At 39.5% G+C, this 16,075-nt stretch overlaps 1 protein-coding gene across 1 annotated transcript in view; it reads right to left on the reverse strand.

Moving 5' to 3' along the window:
* The window catches only part of LOC124111929 (thyrotropin receptor-like), a 106,830-nt gene that overhangs the window by 15,846 nt on the left and 74,909 nt on the right, over positions 1–16,075 (reverse strand). The window contains exons 4-5 of the mRNA XM_048402860.1: positions 1,687–1,761; positions 459–533 (exon numbers count right to left, since the gene is read on the reverse strand). Coding sequence (XP_048258817.1) covers positions 459–533; positions 1,687–1,761 — 150 coding nt within the window. The remainder of the gene's footprint in view (positions 1–458; positions 534–1,686; positions 1,762–16,075) is intronic.

A 16,075-nucleotide genomic window follows, 5' to 3' on the forward strand; every position in this document is an offset into this window, starting at 1 on the left:
ACGAATGCCATAATTTGCACGTGCATTTTGCTTTACTGTTTCCCTCCATGACATTTTTTAACAAGTCTGAAAACAATGCCGTTTCAGATTTTGCAAATCGACAATGGCATATTAGGCCACCAACATTTTCCAATAACATATCAAATTTATATACCGGATTTTTTTATGTTGTCAGGTTCAATGAACTACATACTACCCGTGCGTTACTTTTTGAAGAGTGTAGATATAGCAGATACACGCCATACCAGCCACACACAAATGTTCCAAATGCAAAAGACAACCTTTGGCGGTTTCTTAATTGCTAGTTAACTATTATAACTCTCTTGAAAGCCACTCGATGTTAGAGCGTACCCTGCCCTGTCGGGTGCACCCGACACAAACACATACACATACGAATATACAAACATAAGGTGTAAAGTATATCAGAGAATGCAAATAATTAAGGAGGTTATACTCACAGCGTGTTTAATTCTTTGAAACCCCCAAGGACGCCTTTGTTAATTCTGTGTAATTTTTCACAGTCGATTATCCACCTAGAATGTAAAACATATAAATGTATGTATGTATGTGTGTGTGTGTGTGTGTGTGTGTGTGTGTGTGTGTGTGTGTGTGTGTGTGTGAGTGTGTGTGTGTGTGTGTGTATGTATATATATGTATATATTAGTTTGCTATCAAACATGATCATATTGGCAATGCAAAGGCTACTCGATAATGGTACCTTCTGAAGAATGATCGGTGAAGATTAAACATTAAAATCATTTCCTGTTTGTATTTGTCTTTCAGACAGTTACACACCCAAATCAGTATTGTTTCGAATCCCGCTCATGATTATTGTTTTGTAGGACACCCAATTTTCGAAAATCTCGAAATGTGTGTATGAGTTGGGTGTAAGTCCGCTTTGAACATATTTCAGGTCTTATTACGGCCTTTCATTGATTGATTGAATATGGTTTTACGATGCTTTTAGCAATGTTCCAGTAATATCACGGCGGGAAACACCAGAAACGGGCTTCAAACATTGTACCCATGTGGGGAATCGAACCCAGGCCTTCAGCCTGACGAGAGATCGCTTTAACCTCTAGGCTACCTCATCGCCTCACGGCCTTCCAAGTTAGTGTGGAAGGAAAGCCTAAAGTGATGCAGGTCTTACAGGTTTGCTACTTTGGTGAAAACCACGAGCATCGGATGTTGACAAACCAAGAATCATAATTAGGCTTAATCTAGGATTCTAACGCGAGATCATAAATTTCTGACACAAGGGTTAAGGGGCGCAGCGGCGACTTATGGCGCCTTCATACGACCTGACCACCTGTGCCCTATTACTATAGAGACGTATTCGAGCTGAAATATTCAACTCATATTTTACAGGCAGCAGTTGAACCAGAACACTGTAATGTTTTACAATGCGCAGTTTCCCCGATATGTTTTCTTTCAGGGGGCTCGGATGGCCCAGTGGTTTGAGGGGCGCTTCCGTTAGGCGTTAGGATCAACCGGTCGCTGGTTCGAATCTTCCTTGCGCCTCATCATTGTGATAACTGGTTTTTATAGCGAAGTTTAATTCAAAATGTGCATTACCCATGTTGCAACAGTCGCAGCTAACCTGGCAACACCTGTGGCTGTTGAAAACAGCGTTGAAAAAAAGAACTAAATTTCAAGTTATGATTCGCTTGAATGGAATTTACTCACAATATTCTCAACTCCGACATTCCCTTGAAAGCGCCTGGTGCAATCGTCTCCAACTCAGTGAAGTTCCGTATATGTCTAAAATTGAAAATAGTGAGTTTGTTTGGTTTAACGCCGCTTTGAAAAGAAAATTGAAAAGATAACCCGCGATCATGAAACAATGCTAAACAAGTCTAACATTAACTAACAATGAAATATGCAGATAATGCAGCTATACTATGCTCAGTAACGTTAAAAGATAAAAATATTAACAAATTTGGACATTTGCTACGTTATACTTCAAATAACTTAAATATAAATGAAAAGGTACTAAAATAATACACAGTATATTGTATTTTTCTACGCTGTGATTACTGTAAGCTCATAACTAAAATGGTCAACTGTTGAAAAAAAATAGAAATATTTTAACACCAAAGTTCGTTTTGTGGAGACTAGAAAACAAGACACCGATGCTTTTATTGTTAACCTTTCACGTAGAGACTACTCAAAAGTGAAATCCTATCAGTTATATTTCAAAGATAAATACACGGAGAGATATTGTACCTTCGGGAGAAATCGGTTAAAACATCGTAGCTATCGCTCTGTGTAAGAGGTTGTCAATGATTAATATTCTGCCTTTGACACAAGTTTTCTGGTTGAGGCATGTTAAGATGTTAATAGAAATGTTGAAGGCTTTTCTTACTTATAGACAACTACATTTGTATGGTATCACCACTTGCATTTCATTGGAATGTGTTCTGGCCGGGGTGAAGATCGCTGGCTGTACAGTTTTTGTCTTGTGGCCAAAATACGAGGGGTTGTAGTATGGTCAGCCTGAGAGGACGTAGGGGTTGTGTTGCGGACATGATGTAGGGATTGTCTTGTGGTCGGAATATTAAGGAGTGAGATTGTGTTTGATCAGAATATAAAAGTTTGCATCAGTGTGTAGGGATGTGGGGATTTCGTTGTGGTCAAGGTATCTTGAATGTGTTCCAAGAGGTTCTGCACACTTCTTCATTAATTAGTTTTCTATTTCTCTTGATCAACATCTCTAACACGTCAACACTACAAAGTTTGCTAAGCTTGCGATATTCTGTCGTCTTTTATATGAAGATGGGAAGGATGTATTGCTACTGCAAAACATACCACCACAAATGACATAGTATGCTTAGGAACATTACAAACGCTACTGAAACTAATGGATCTATGTTTAGCCAGAGACGGTGATGAAGGTAAACCATGTTACGTGTGCCAATCTGACACATTGCTGCAGTGAAATAGTCATCATCATGAGTAGACAGCTAAGCCAAAATGCCATTGCTCAGACAACTTGTAATACATTGCATGGCGACCTTGTATTTCTAACTAATTAACAACTACCACTAGTGATTATTTTTAGGATACGCTCCCTTTTCCCTGACACCTTGCCAACTTTTAAATTAAAAATAAGTTAACCAAGTATAACAATGTTTCAGTAAACTACCTTTAATTTGTTTCAAAATAGTGAGTGAGTTTGATTTTACGCCGTTTTAGCAATATTCCAGCAATATCACGGCGGGGGACACCAGAAATGGGCTTCACACATTGTACCCATGTCGGAAATCGAACCCGGATTTTCGGCGTGATGAGCCAACGCTTTAACCACTAGGCTACCCGACCGCTCCTGTTTCAAAATTGCTTTCTTTGAAGTATGATTTGTTTAAAATGTCAGAATAAATTAAAAATATATTTAATACTAATTTGTTGCAAACTTACGTAAATTGAACCTCCAAGTTTTTCATTCTATTGAACTAAAGAACCTCCTGTTATTTTATGGTTGAAAGTAAAGCCTAAATTTCTTAAAACTACATTTTACAACAGCACTGTTATGGTATATATCGAGATATTTAACCGTAGATTAAAAGAACGAGAAACCGATTAAATTTGGTTGTTTCAAATACAATGTTATAATAATCATAATAACTGATCGTGTGTAATAACTTTCCGATAGTTGCATATGTGCATTTAAGCGATTCTCAATGCTGATTGGTCAATTAAAGTCATATGACATCACACTGCTTCTTTGTGGAGCAGGTGCGATCGGGTAGCCTAGTGGTTAAGCGTTCGTTAGTCACGCCGAAGACCCGGGTTCGATTCCGGACATAGGTACAATGTATGAAGCCCATTTCGGGTGACCCTCGACGTGATATTGCTGGAATATTGCTAAAAGCGGCGTAAAACCATACTCACTCACTCATTGTTGAGAAAATACGATATGATGTCATCCATTGTTCATGACAAATTGATTACATTACATTATCTGAACAATAGGCATCATTTAGAGAGGTTCTCTGTAGGGTTAACTTTGCAGATGTTTTTTTCTAATATTCTCTATTAAAATGTCGAAAATGAGTAATGTATAAAATACCCTTCTCGAAACTCCTGGGAATTACGGATTAACACCACACATTCATATGGGACAGGTGGTCCGCGATTTCTTGCAGCTCATTGGTTATTCTCTAAATCTTTAAGGCCACGAGACGCGTTGAAGTAGCAGCACTTTCGATATTATACCGTGTACATTCTATAACAACGTGATGTTCAATTCCATAAGGGTGACACATGAACAAGCATGACGGGTCGATTGCGACGAGTCTATGAAGTTATGGATCAGAACAGATTAGTCGTAGACGACTTTATCGTAGAAATGGTCCTTATGGCAACTACTGTGACCATTTTGAACGCTAGATCACTTCAATTCATATCAAACTATTCAAATAAAGTTAATATGAAGTCCTTGAATGACATTTAGCAGTGATACACATAAGGAAGAGAATATATGGACGTCAACTTCTTTATTATGTGGAACACAACGTATCGGAGTATACTCTTCAAAACAAGAAACGCACAGGTAGATTTTTAATAGATTTATTGTACCTAATAAAGTCGATATATTTGATTTAATATCATAGATACAAATATGAAGTTTTGGAGCTCGATAGTCACATGATGTCGTTGTACAAAGGCAGTGACAACTGTTCATTGTCATGTCACGTGAGGCCACAAGGTAGCGCTGAACTCAGTATCTCGTGTGACCGCCAATCACGGCTCTGCATCTCCTCGGCACTGACGAGATAAGTGTACGAATTCTGTCCTGTGGAATTCTGCGCCATTCTGCAGATAACGCGTTGGCCAGTTGTGGGAGTGTATGTGGCGTGTTCTGCCATTGACGTACACGTCGATCGAGTTCGTCCCATTTCGAGGTGTTCAATCTGGGTTGAGATCTGGAGATCTCGACGGCCAGGGCAAGCGGTTGATGTTGGAATTATGAACGTAGTCTACCGTGACACGAGCTGTGTGCGGTGGAGCGTTGTCTTGTTCAAACAGCTCCCTCTGGCTGTCAATGATTGGAAGAAGGTGAGGTTGAAGAATTTGATTCATGTAGCAATTTGCTGTCAAATATCCCTGAACCACAACCAAATCAGACCTCGTGGTGTAGGATATGGCCCCCGAATTCCCGTACACAATGTTGGGCAAAATGCTCATTTCGACGACGATAAACACGTTGTCTTCCATCTCGCAGGTGTAGAAGAAAGCCTGATTCATCGCTTAACCAAACTGGTCTCCAGTTTCTCAAATTCCAAGCCTGTAAGGTATGGCACCAACGCGAGCGTCGCTGTCGATGGATCTGTGCAAAACAGGGACGATAACTGGTCTTCTGGGTCGGATTCCAGCCTCGCGAAGATGGTTCCTGACAGTCCGGTCCGATATCCTCCTCAAACCAGGGATGCGTCCTGGAGTCTTCGTAGCTGTGGCATTGCGATTACGTAGGTGGAACAGTCGAATGTACCGTTTCTGTGCAGGGGACGGTAACTCTTGAACTGTGTGTATCGGTCACAAAGGCGGGAAATGGTGCTGTGGTGGACTTTGAAGTGGCGTGCAACAGAAGACTGCGAGTCCCCTCTTTTGATACACCCTATGGCGATGTTCCGATCGACAGCGCTGAGACTCGGCATTTTCGAACTTGAAAAATGTTGACAATTGAATGACAAATTATTGGCTTATGCTTGCCTTTTTAGAGCCACTACCACGAGTTACGAATGCCATAACTTGCAAGTGCATTTTGCCTTACTGTCTTCCTCCATGACATTTTATAACAAGTGTGAAAACAATGCCGTTTAAGACATTGCAAATCGACAATGGCTGCGTTTTGACGCACCGTTTGTCGAATATCTGGCCACCAACATTTTCCAAAACATATATCCGATTTACATACCGGATTTTTTGTGTAGTTATATACAATGAACTACATACAACCTGTGCGTTTCTTTTTTGAAGAGTGTATGCTTACTCCTTCATCACCTGATCAGGTTATTAAGAAGTAACCATATACTCTGAAACGTTGTGTTCCTCATAGCAAAGAAGTTGACATCCATAAATTCTCTTCCCTACAGTTCATTTGAATTGTTAGGTTTCTGTGACTTTTTACTGATTATATTTGCAAAGGATTGTTAAACAGTTGAATGTTTTCAAATAGTGAATTTTATGGACATTCCAATCGCCTTCATTATAAATAAACCCCCCCTTGTAAATAGCGTCAATGTATTCATCTACTGTTGGGCCCACAAATAAATTTATTTTGAGAACTGAGCAAGTCTTGTGTGAATTTGTGAAAGTTTCAGTCTTCTCTGCACAGTCGCGTACAGAAAAGTGTCGAATGTTTATAAACAGTATCATTTATATAAATGAGGAAAAGCAAGGGGCATGCATGTGATCTTGATGACGATTGTTAAACAGCCAGCAACCAGTGTTATCAAGCAGATGGTAAATAACTGGCATAAATTCTGACTATTGAGATATTAATTATAATTATCTTGAAGAAAACATTATTAACATTGATAAGCTGTTAATACGAGAGATGTGAGGGTATTGTTTGCACAAGCTTAGTTTGGCATTTATAAACGAGGGCATATTGAAAATTATTAATGCCAGGCACACACTAATAATATGTTATTATGTAACCTGTCGGGGAAAGAAGATTTATTAACATGTAACCAGAGATTGACTTCATGAACATGAATTACGATATTTAAACAGACACATGCCTATAATTAATTTCCCAAAACATGCCTGCATAATTTCAGCGTTATCACTCCAGCAGTCACTGAGGAGAAAATTAGTGCAGAGCCCAGAATGCATTTTTAGAGATTATATAAAGTAAAATGAGAGGCAAAAGAAAGTATACCGAGTTGGATTTTTTATGTAAATGAAAATTGAAAACGCCGTTTTGTAGAAATTTGATTATATCTATTTAACCATCACTCATTCCTGCAAGAGTTCGTTGAAAAAATAAAAGCGACCAAACCCTTTCCATATTCATAAGAAATCTCTGCGAAAGTCTATTGTACGATTCCGACTGTGTCATGAGCAAGTGTTTATGTTTCACTATCAAAAGGTGATGATACCAGGTGTTCGCAAAAAGGTGAGCGTATCCTTCTCCGCTGGTGGCATCCCTCACAAACACATGCAAAGGCAAGTTAAAAAACACGGGAGCATATGGTACAAGTCAAAATATCGAACTGAATCGGACATCACTGATGCGTCAAATTTGGGAAAGTACTCCACATGTCTACCATAAAACATTTTGAAAGCTTTACTCAGGCCTTACATGTTGCAACCTTGATCAAACAACTTCTGAACAAGAGTTGTATGACGCTCTTTGAAATCTTGGTAGAAAGAGCATTCTCGATTGAACCTCATTAGCTGTGAAATGTAGACACCAAAGGCTTGAGCTGCAGGGATATTGCTCGACAGGAAGGGGACTGTTGAAAGTTGAAGTCACCCCTCTTGTCATACAGTTATGTTGAGAGTGTTTTGTCACTCTGAATCTTTATGCATAGATTTAAATATGAAACAGATGAAGCGATCTCATTGGATTAGATTACAGTGGAGGTAATCTGTGGCTGGGTAATTTTGTGTAATATAATTTCGCTCAATGAAGAATGGGGTAAGAAATGAATTTGTAACAACATGACCCCCGCCATGTTTGAAATGTTGTAGATTTGTACCGAATAAAGCAAATTTATGTATTTTCAAAGATAAGATGCCCATCAGCAGTTGTGCAGTATACGATTTTGTTTCACTTTTTTAAATGATTATATCAAATAATATGTTCAAAAATAAAACCACGTAGAAGTATTCTTTGCGTGCTGACTAAGTTGCAGCACAGTTCATTTTGTGGATATAATATCGCCAACTTAAGATATTTTCAATTGAAAATCAAACACATAAGTTAAAATCAATCGAGAGTGATAGTGTCTTTAGATCCTCGGTGTTTTTTTTCTTCTTTTCAATATCACTGCCGCAGTGGTTATTTTGAAATATCGTATGGTATCTTTTATCCTAAAAATTAAATAGCTCCACGGTTCGCAGGTCATGGTCACGCATTTGGGGTTCATTTAAGGATGTATTACCACCCCAACTGTAAGGAATGTAAAGGGAAATAAGATCACACAAATAATCAATAAATAATGTGTTGATTGTGTTCGAAATATTTATAATTTTTTTATATTTATGTTAAGTGTTTGTGTAAATACGTATTGGTTCATTTCTCAGTTGACAGCGTCAGTAATACACATTCCCGTACTTTCCTTGCCCATACCCCTTATTAATCATCATTCGTTATTCCCATGTTGTGTCTCTGCTCAGGCTCTCACTTTCTAACGGAGCGTCTATTTCATTTATTGACATAAATGTGTCAACCCCAAGGCAAAATGTTGTTTTTAAATATTTAATCATTCCCTCGAGCTTCCAAAGAAAATTGCTTTCGAAAGCAATTTCAAGTCAATGATACCGTCGACACTCAGCTGTAAATACCGCCATGGCGTGTGGTAAGTTGCCCCCGTATTTTATGATAAATCATTCTTTCAGGGAGTGACATGTTTAGCTTTATGTATGCTTTCAGTAATTAGGCTGTTGTTGTATACTATTGAGTGAGTGAGTGAGTGAGTTTTACGCCGCTTTTAGGAATATTCCAGCAATATCACGGCGGGGGACACCAGAAATGGGCTTCACACATTGTACTCATGTTGGGAATCAAACCCGGGTCTTCGGCGTGACGAGCAAGCGCTTTAACCACTAGGCTACCCGACCGCCCCCCAGTGAAATCAGAAGGGTTAACAAATTCCAGGATGTACAAATCAGCAATGTTTATAATAATGACCTTTTGTACAAATGTATGTTGTTTAACACATAGTCCAGTCAGTACTGTTCCTTTTCTCTGATGGCCCTGGCTGTATCATACCAAAAGACGTTAAAAGATGGTACTTGTTGTTACCCTGTCTGGCTCGTAAATTAATGAGCTAAAACAAGGACTGGTAGGCTCAGAGTTTTCGGCGTGACGAGCGAAAGCTTTAACCACTAGGCTACCCGACCGCCCCTTGTATACTATTGGAAGAAACTAGCCCTTTAAATCAAAAGGGATCAACAAAACCGGTGTTGTCCTTTTACCGTGTCATTTTCTAAATTGTGGTCGTTCTACTCTAACTGGCGGGTCATAGTAGGTGTCTGTTTGTGAATATGAATATATTTGTTGGCATTTACTTAAGATACAAGGCGACTATGCTTGTCGTAAGAGGCGACTAACGGGATCGGGTGATCAGGTTCGCTGACTTAGTTGATGAATCGCATCGTATACCAGATGCGTAGACCGATGTTCATGATGTCAATCACTGGATTGTCTGGTCAAGACCCGATTATTTACAGACCGCCGTCATAAAACTGGAATAGTGCTCAGTGCGGCGTTCAACAACAAACAAACACACAAACTTGAGATCCACTGTGGTTCATGTGGAAAACGACATTTTATTATCCCGGTAGAATGCCTTTTACACAAGGGCAATTCCTACTAAGGACAAATGACCCGTGAAAAAGATCAGGGTGGTTGCGGGTGGGGGATATATTGATGAGATGTCCTTTGTGATTTTTTTTAATTTACAATATGAATGCATTTTTGCATCGCTATTTTGCCTTTTCGAACTGGTTATTCTCGGGCGTTGACGTTTTGTTTACTTGAACGGGGTCGACGTTTCTGCTAGTGGTCTGAAATCCTCGAGTTTCATCATAAGCTCAGTAGCATATATCAATACTGCTGAGTCAACAACAAAAGAAATGTTTGGGCCGAGACATTAAAACTGCCCCAAACTGTGTTTACAAAACGAACATCGTTCTGAAACGTTATTCTTTACTTGCAAACAGCAGAATCTCTGCACTTGTACACAGCAGGTGTAATTAAAATTTAGCATAGCGGTTTTGGTTTCAACAAAATCAATTCGATATGGTGTCAATGGATTTTCTGGGTACATCATCACCTAACTGTCGGGGTGTTTTTACAGGCCGTTGTTGCATGGCAGGAGTACTGCTGTGGGGCGCCAGGCAACAAACAAACACTTACTTTCTATGCAAATTGTGCGAGTGGCGGGCGCTTCCGGTATGGCAGGCCACTATTTCCGTTTTCGCGAACACCTGGTGTTATCACTGATTTTCCGTGATCCCTTCATATAATTGTCATCGCTATTTTGTCTCTTACGGCCAACGGAATCTGTTTCGACGGATACTTGAGATTGGTTGTTCTGTGGCGTTGACGTTGAATATCTAGTTGTAAATTAATTGCCATGTTACTTGACGATCCCCCAAAATCTCGAAGACGTTATCACAATGCAACCGCTTGGACACAAGGGGGACAAATTGGACAGGTACGTATGCTTTTTCTAAATGTCAGACAAAGAACTCTCTGTAATCACGTCATTGGAAATTGTCTGGGGGCTATTATCAACCGTGAGATGTGGCTACAATGTGCGACCCGTGACAGACTTCGCAATACACAGACCTGTAATCGTTCACTAATCCGCCGACAATTCAGCCATAATTGATCAAGTAAAATAGGTTATGCGTTGATGCAATGAGTTAAGAATTTGACGAAATTCCGAAGAGAACACCGAAACTAAGTGACGCTGTCAGCTTTGTAAAGTGTAATAGCTTAAATTCAAAACGTTTCATTATCTTGGCAGATTCCATAAGACTTGCAAAGCAAAATAGTGAAGGAAATTACAGGAGTGGATAATTGAAAATCTGTGATGACACCAGGTGTCCGCGAAAAGGGAAAGCATGTCCTGCTCTATCGGTAGCACCCGCCACTCACAATTTTCATAAAAAGTAAGTATTTTTCGGTGCCCAGCGTCGCACCCAGCAATATTCCTGCCATACGGGGGTTGCCTGTAAAAAATCTAGTCAAGACTGGGCCAGACAATCCAGTGAACAGTAAGTATCATGAACGATGATCCACGTCGTTAGGGTCGAACATCAAGCATGATCGAGCGAAGTAAAATAGGTTGGTTATGCGTTGATGCAACGAGTTAAGAATTTGACGAAATTCCGAAGAGAACACAAAAACTAAGTGTTGCAATATAGAAAACAATTTTATTTGAATCATGAAAATACAAGTTGGGGACAAGTGATACTTGTACAAATATTTGCCCCCGCCCCCCGTCGAAAAAAGTTAACTACAGCCCCTTGCTTTGATGGTGAAACCTTGATTGAAAAGCGTAGCAATTAGCATATATGAATAATGTATTTTAGTAGTACATGTCAGATTACAGAGGTTTATGGAAGGCACCTACAGCCTTAAATCACAAATGCAACATGACGAGGCCACATTTGTTTGGAATTGTAGTGCCACATCAATATGTATCATTGTCTAATCAACGAACAAGCTTTTGTTTCACTGCTCATGTCCATCTCTAAGTTTACTTGGTTTCCGAAACTCAATTTGACCTAAAGTCAAATTAAGAAACAATATCTTTAGCCATTCTTCATCTATATTTATTGTTACTGCAAATCTGTTTTCGTGTGATCATAGTTTATTCCTCAATTGTTAGCCAAGTTAAAACTAAAACAGCAGCCTAAGTATAAATACAGACAGAAGTGGTGTCATTGGTACATGAACGACATAAATGTTAAATAATGTGACAACACTTCTTTTGAGTAAATATAATCATGATATATGCGTTACATATCTAGATGAAAGGCAAAATAATATTAATCAGTGGATTTACTCGTGCAATCTAACCACGATATCGGCGAGGGCAATTTCAGTACACATCCGGTCAATCGCTTGGCCCATTCAGAGTATTTACTGTATCCACTTAGTTATTCCCTAAATACGCCACATTAAGAAGCTTGTTCACAAATAAGCCGATTATTGCATAAAGGTCAATGTACTACTTAAGAAGCTGGTTTTCTTTACGCTTGTGAAAACTCTATGAGATAAGGGACGTATCTAACAGCGATCTTTTACCATCAACTCAAAGACGAATCAGTTAAGTATAGACAATTACACTCAAGCCGTAGGATCGCTTGTCAAGGAAGTTACCTCCTGGGACATGGGATTGATAAAAATAAGTCTGAATGATTAGTTTAAAAGTATGTGCATTCTTTTGATGTAGTTTCAAGATGAAGTGATTAGCATGAGCCCCGGCCACATACTTCCTGAACAAGAGCAACTCCTCAAGTCAATCGCATTTTAAATCGATGGCTTGTAAAACAGAATAGAAGGCCTTTGAAACTGTAATAAACCAAGAAGAAATGAACCAATTAATCAGGATCTTTAAGATGCCACATTCAAATGTTAACAATGTCATTGAGAACTGTTTCGTAGAAGGTCATAGAACATAAACTCGGTGATTTATGTAAAACATTAAATGCCATAATTCCCAAATCAAAACGACATGTTTTTCATCAGTTCAGTGTTTATGTGCTAATACTGGAAACAATACGAATCATCATAAAAATGAAATAAATGTTCAACAGCTGTTTGATGTATAAATGGGATGAGAAGAATTGGTTTTATAACTATAATTCCATTTCTTTGTCCATTTTAATCAGTTTGATAACGATGCTTTATTAGATGTGTATTTACCATATGAAATATAGAAATTTGATATTTGTATGATTTAAGTTAAGTTTGAGAACTCAGTTCATGAATAATCTTGGATGCGACGTTTTCTGTTCTGAACTGTATAATGCAGCAAAAGAAGTAATATGTTAATGTTGATGGAAAGAGATTCTTACTGGCTTGACTTCTAATTTAAAGCAAGAATATAGGGCTTAGTCTGGACAATTAAACCAGCGAAACGACTTCTCAGTCACACTCGTGAAGGCTACTTGATCAAACTGAGACAAAACCCAATAGCGATTTCCAAGATGGATCTTCAAATACAGGTCTTTGGAACAAAAGAACCAACGACAGATCCTTGTTGAGGCATAAATGTGTCGTGTTTCAGATTTTTAACTGAAACAATATCAGTTATTTGCTAAGTTGGACTGACATTAAAGGCTGAATGTGAAATCGCTTTAAGTATTTTAAAGACAGTCTTTTAAAATTACAACAACAAAATTCTTTCGATCGCGTGCTTTTGAAAATATGACTAATTTACTTCGGATAACAGTTTTATCAGAAAATGTTTTTCTCTTTAGATTTTCGCAAACGCTAGAAACTGGCACCAGACTATGAGTAATGTATACGATTAGGTTTTCTTAAATATACCTTCCTCAGGACAAACTGATAAAATGAGAGTTTCCATCGCTTATCTGCTGTCTATGTACCGATAAGACAATATATTCTCCAGGACAGTATAAATACATCTAAAATAATGCGGTTGGGACAGCCTCCACCTGGGTGGTTCTCGTAAGGCTGCGGACAGTTTAATTCCCTTGGCCCTTGTAACAGGAAGAGAAATCGAGAGGAGTTGTGCAAATGTACGACATCGTGATCTTGACAATACACGACGCCACTGAACATCCCATCTTTAGCTTGGCATTAATTGTCTACGTGATGTCAACGTCCTCGTCGATGACGTCCTTGGCCCAACACGTGCTCCGATCAGCTGAGACCACACAACCACTAGAGATCATGTTGGACTACAGGATATTTTGTTCGCTGACGTTTTTCAGAATTGCTCTACTGACTATTACACCTTAGCACGTTCAAACTTAAAACAGGGTGTTATGAAGAAAAGCTTTAACGTTAGATATGGAACAGGAGGAATTGCTTGTGTTGGTTCATTAATCTTAGGGATATGTGCTGCTTTACAACGATGGAATAAGACCAGACACTGGGTAAAGTGGTAGCTGGAGTAATTATTTTGTAATTCGCTGTTTCTCCTACACAGATCTAGGCTAGGTGAACTGCACGTAGAGCTAATGTACTAAATCTTGTAAGGGGTTACAAGGTAAAAGGTTAGTTGGTTTGACGAGAAGAGACGTTTAACGGATGGAATTAAATACATAGGACGAGTGGGTGAGTTGGGTTTAAAGCCGCTTTCAACAAAATATTTCAGTTATATCACGGCATACCCACATCAGTAAAGTCCGAAGTGTTTGGATGGTGTGCGTTTACCAGCGACAACGGGTATAGTCCTGACAATTAAGGGCAAATCTGAGCTTCTAACACGTTTCAGGTGCGCGACCCTGCACAACCATTTGCAGTCCATTAGGTCGCTGGGGCCACCAGTGCCTTGTTATAGTAGAAACATAGGGATTGAGGTCACTCTTTAACTGATATGTGCTTTTTCCTTTAAATCAATATGAATGGATGAGGTAGGTCTTAGATAGACATTGAATATTGCATATTCTTCTTAATTACGGATATTTAATCAGAAATAAGAAAATGTTGTAATTCAGTTATATCTCTTATGGGTAGAGCTCATTAGATCATTCTCTGATTACTTACGGTGCTATTGAACACTAGTTAATGTGTACATACATGTACATACAATTCTGAAAGATCCCAAGCAGTGAGTGAGTATTGTTAACGCCACTTTTAGCAATATCCCAGTAATACCACGGCCGGTGACACCAGAAATGGGCTTCGCACATTGTGCCCACGTGGGAAATCGAATACGAGCCTTCGGCGTGACGAGCGAACGCTTTAACCACTTGGCTACCCCACCGCCCAAGTCCTAATAGCAACCTATGCCGGTTCTAAGAGACGACCAAATGGATCGGGTGGTCATGTCAGTGACTTGGTCGATTGCATGTCATCTTGTCACGACGGCGTGGATCGTTGCTTACAATATCGATCACTGGATTGCCGGTCCAGACTTGATTATCAACAGGCCGCCGTCATATAGCTGGAATATTGCAGCGTGCGATAATTAATAACAAACTATTCATAAAAGATGTAAAGTGCTGTTTTACGCAGGTGTCATAGTTACTTAGATTAACGTTGCCCGTTTAAATAAAGCGACAAAACCCTTTCCATAGTCATAATTTTTTTTCATTTCCATATTCCTTAGCAATGAAGATCCGGGTTAGAATAGGTCTTCAGCAACACATGCTTGCCGTAAAAGGCGACTATGCTTGTCGTAAAAGGCGACTAACGGGATCGGGTGGTCAGGCTCGCTGACTTTGTTGATGCATGTCATCGATCCCAATTGCGTGGATCAATGTTCATGATGTCAATCACTGGGTTGTCTGGTCTAGACTCGATTATTTACAGACCGCCGTCTTATAGCTGGAATATTGCTGACCAAACCAAACCAAACCTTAGCAATATCTGCTAAAATCCAGTGTACGACTCCGACTCATAAGCATCAAACAGTGATTATACCAGGTGTTCGAAAATAGGTAGGCGTTTCCTGCCCTACCAGTGGCACCCGTCACAAACACATGCAAAAGCAAGTCACCTCAGTGTTCGTACGTAGGCCCTGGCAGAACAAGGAAAGGACGGTCTTAAGTGACAATGGCAGGACAGGATAGGAGTATCTGGGTCCATCAGATTGGGGTTCTATTAGCATGACGGATAAGCAGCTCAGACGGATCTAAGACCCCAAATACCTTTACAGCGTCACACATTAACCCAACGTTATTGCCGAATATTTCATTCAGTGCCTTCAGCATTGATCGTAGTCTGGTGCACATACAGGACATGACCCTTCTGCGAAGTGTCACGTTCTGTTGAAAAGGCTAATGGACGTGTGCTAGTGTACAGACGTTGGCATGAACATACGAAGTGTGGGTCCAACAAGTAGCTTGATTTGGAGGAGTTGTGTCACAGCTCAAGGCAACATAGTGTTTCGACTACTTGTCGTCAAAGGATGTTCCAACCCTATCATGCCCACCAGAGCCTCTGATTAGTCCTCAGTAGAACGTCTTTGTGACTTACCAGTCATGTTCATCGATAGTTCGACAGGTGCATTACAAGTTGAATGGCATTTCCTTACCGCCATTGATCGAAATTATCAGGGCACAAGCAGAAGTAACCTGTGACCACCAGACACTGTATTTCCGTCAGATCGAGATTAAGGAGACACAATGTTCGTTTTAAAATCAAATTCAGTGGTTCAAATCACGGACAACCTATGTAAATGTGAACGAG

The sequence above is a fragment of the Haliotis rufescens genome, unplaced genomic scaffold (assembly GCF_023055435.1).
Source record: "Haliotis rufescens isolate VD_foot unplaced genomic scaffold, xgHalRufe1.0.p SCAF_3, whole genome shotgun sequence".
NCBI classification, from domain to species: Eukaryota; Metazoa; Mollusca; class Gastropoda; order Lepetellida; family Haliotidae; genus Haliotis; species Haliotis rufescens.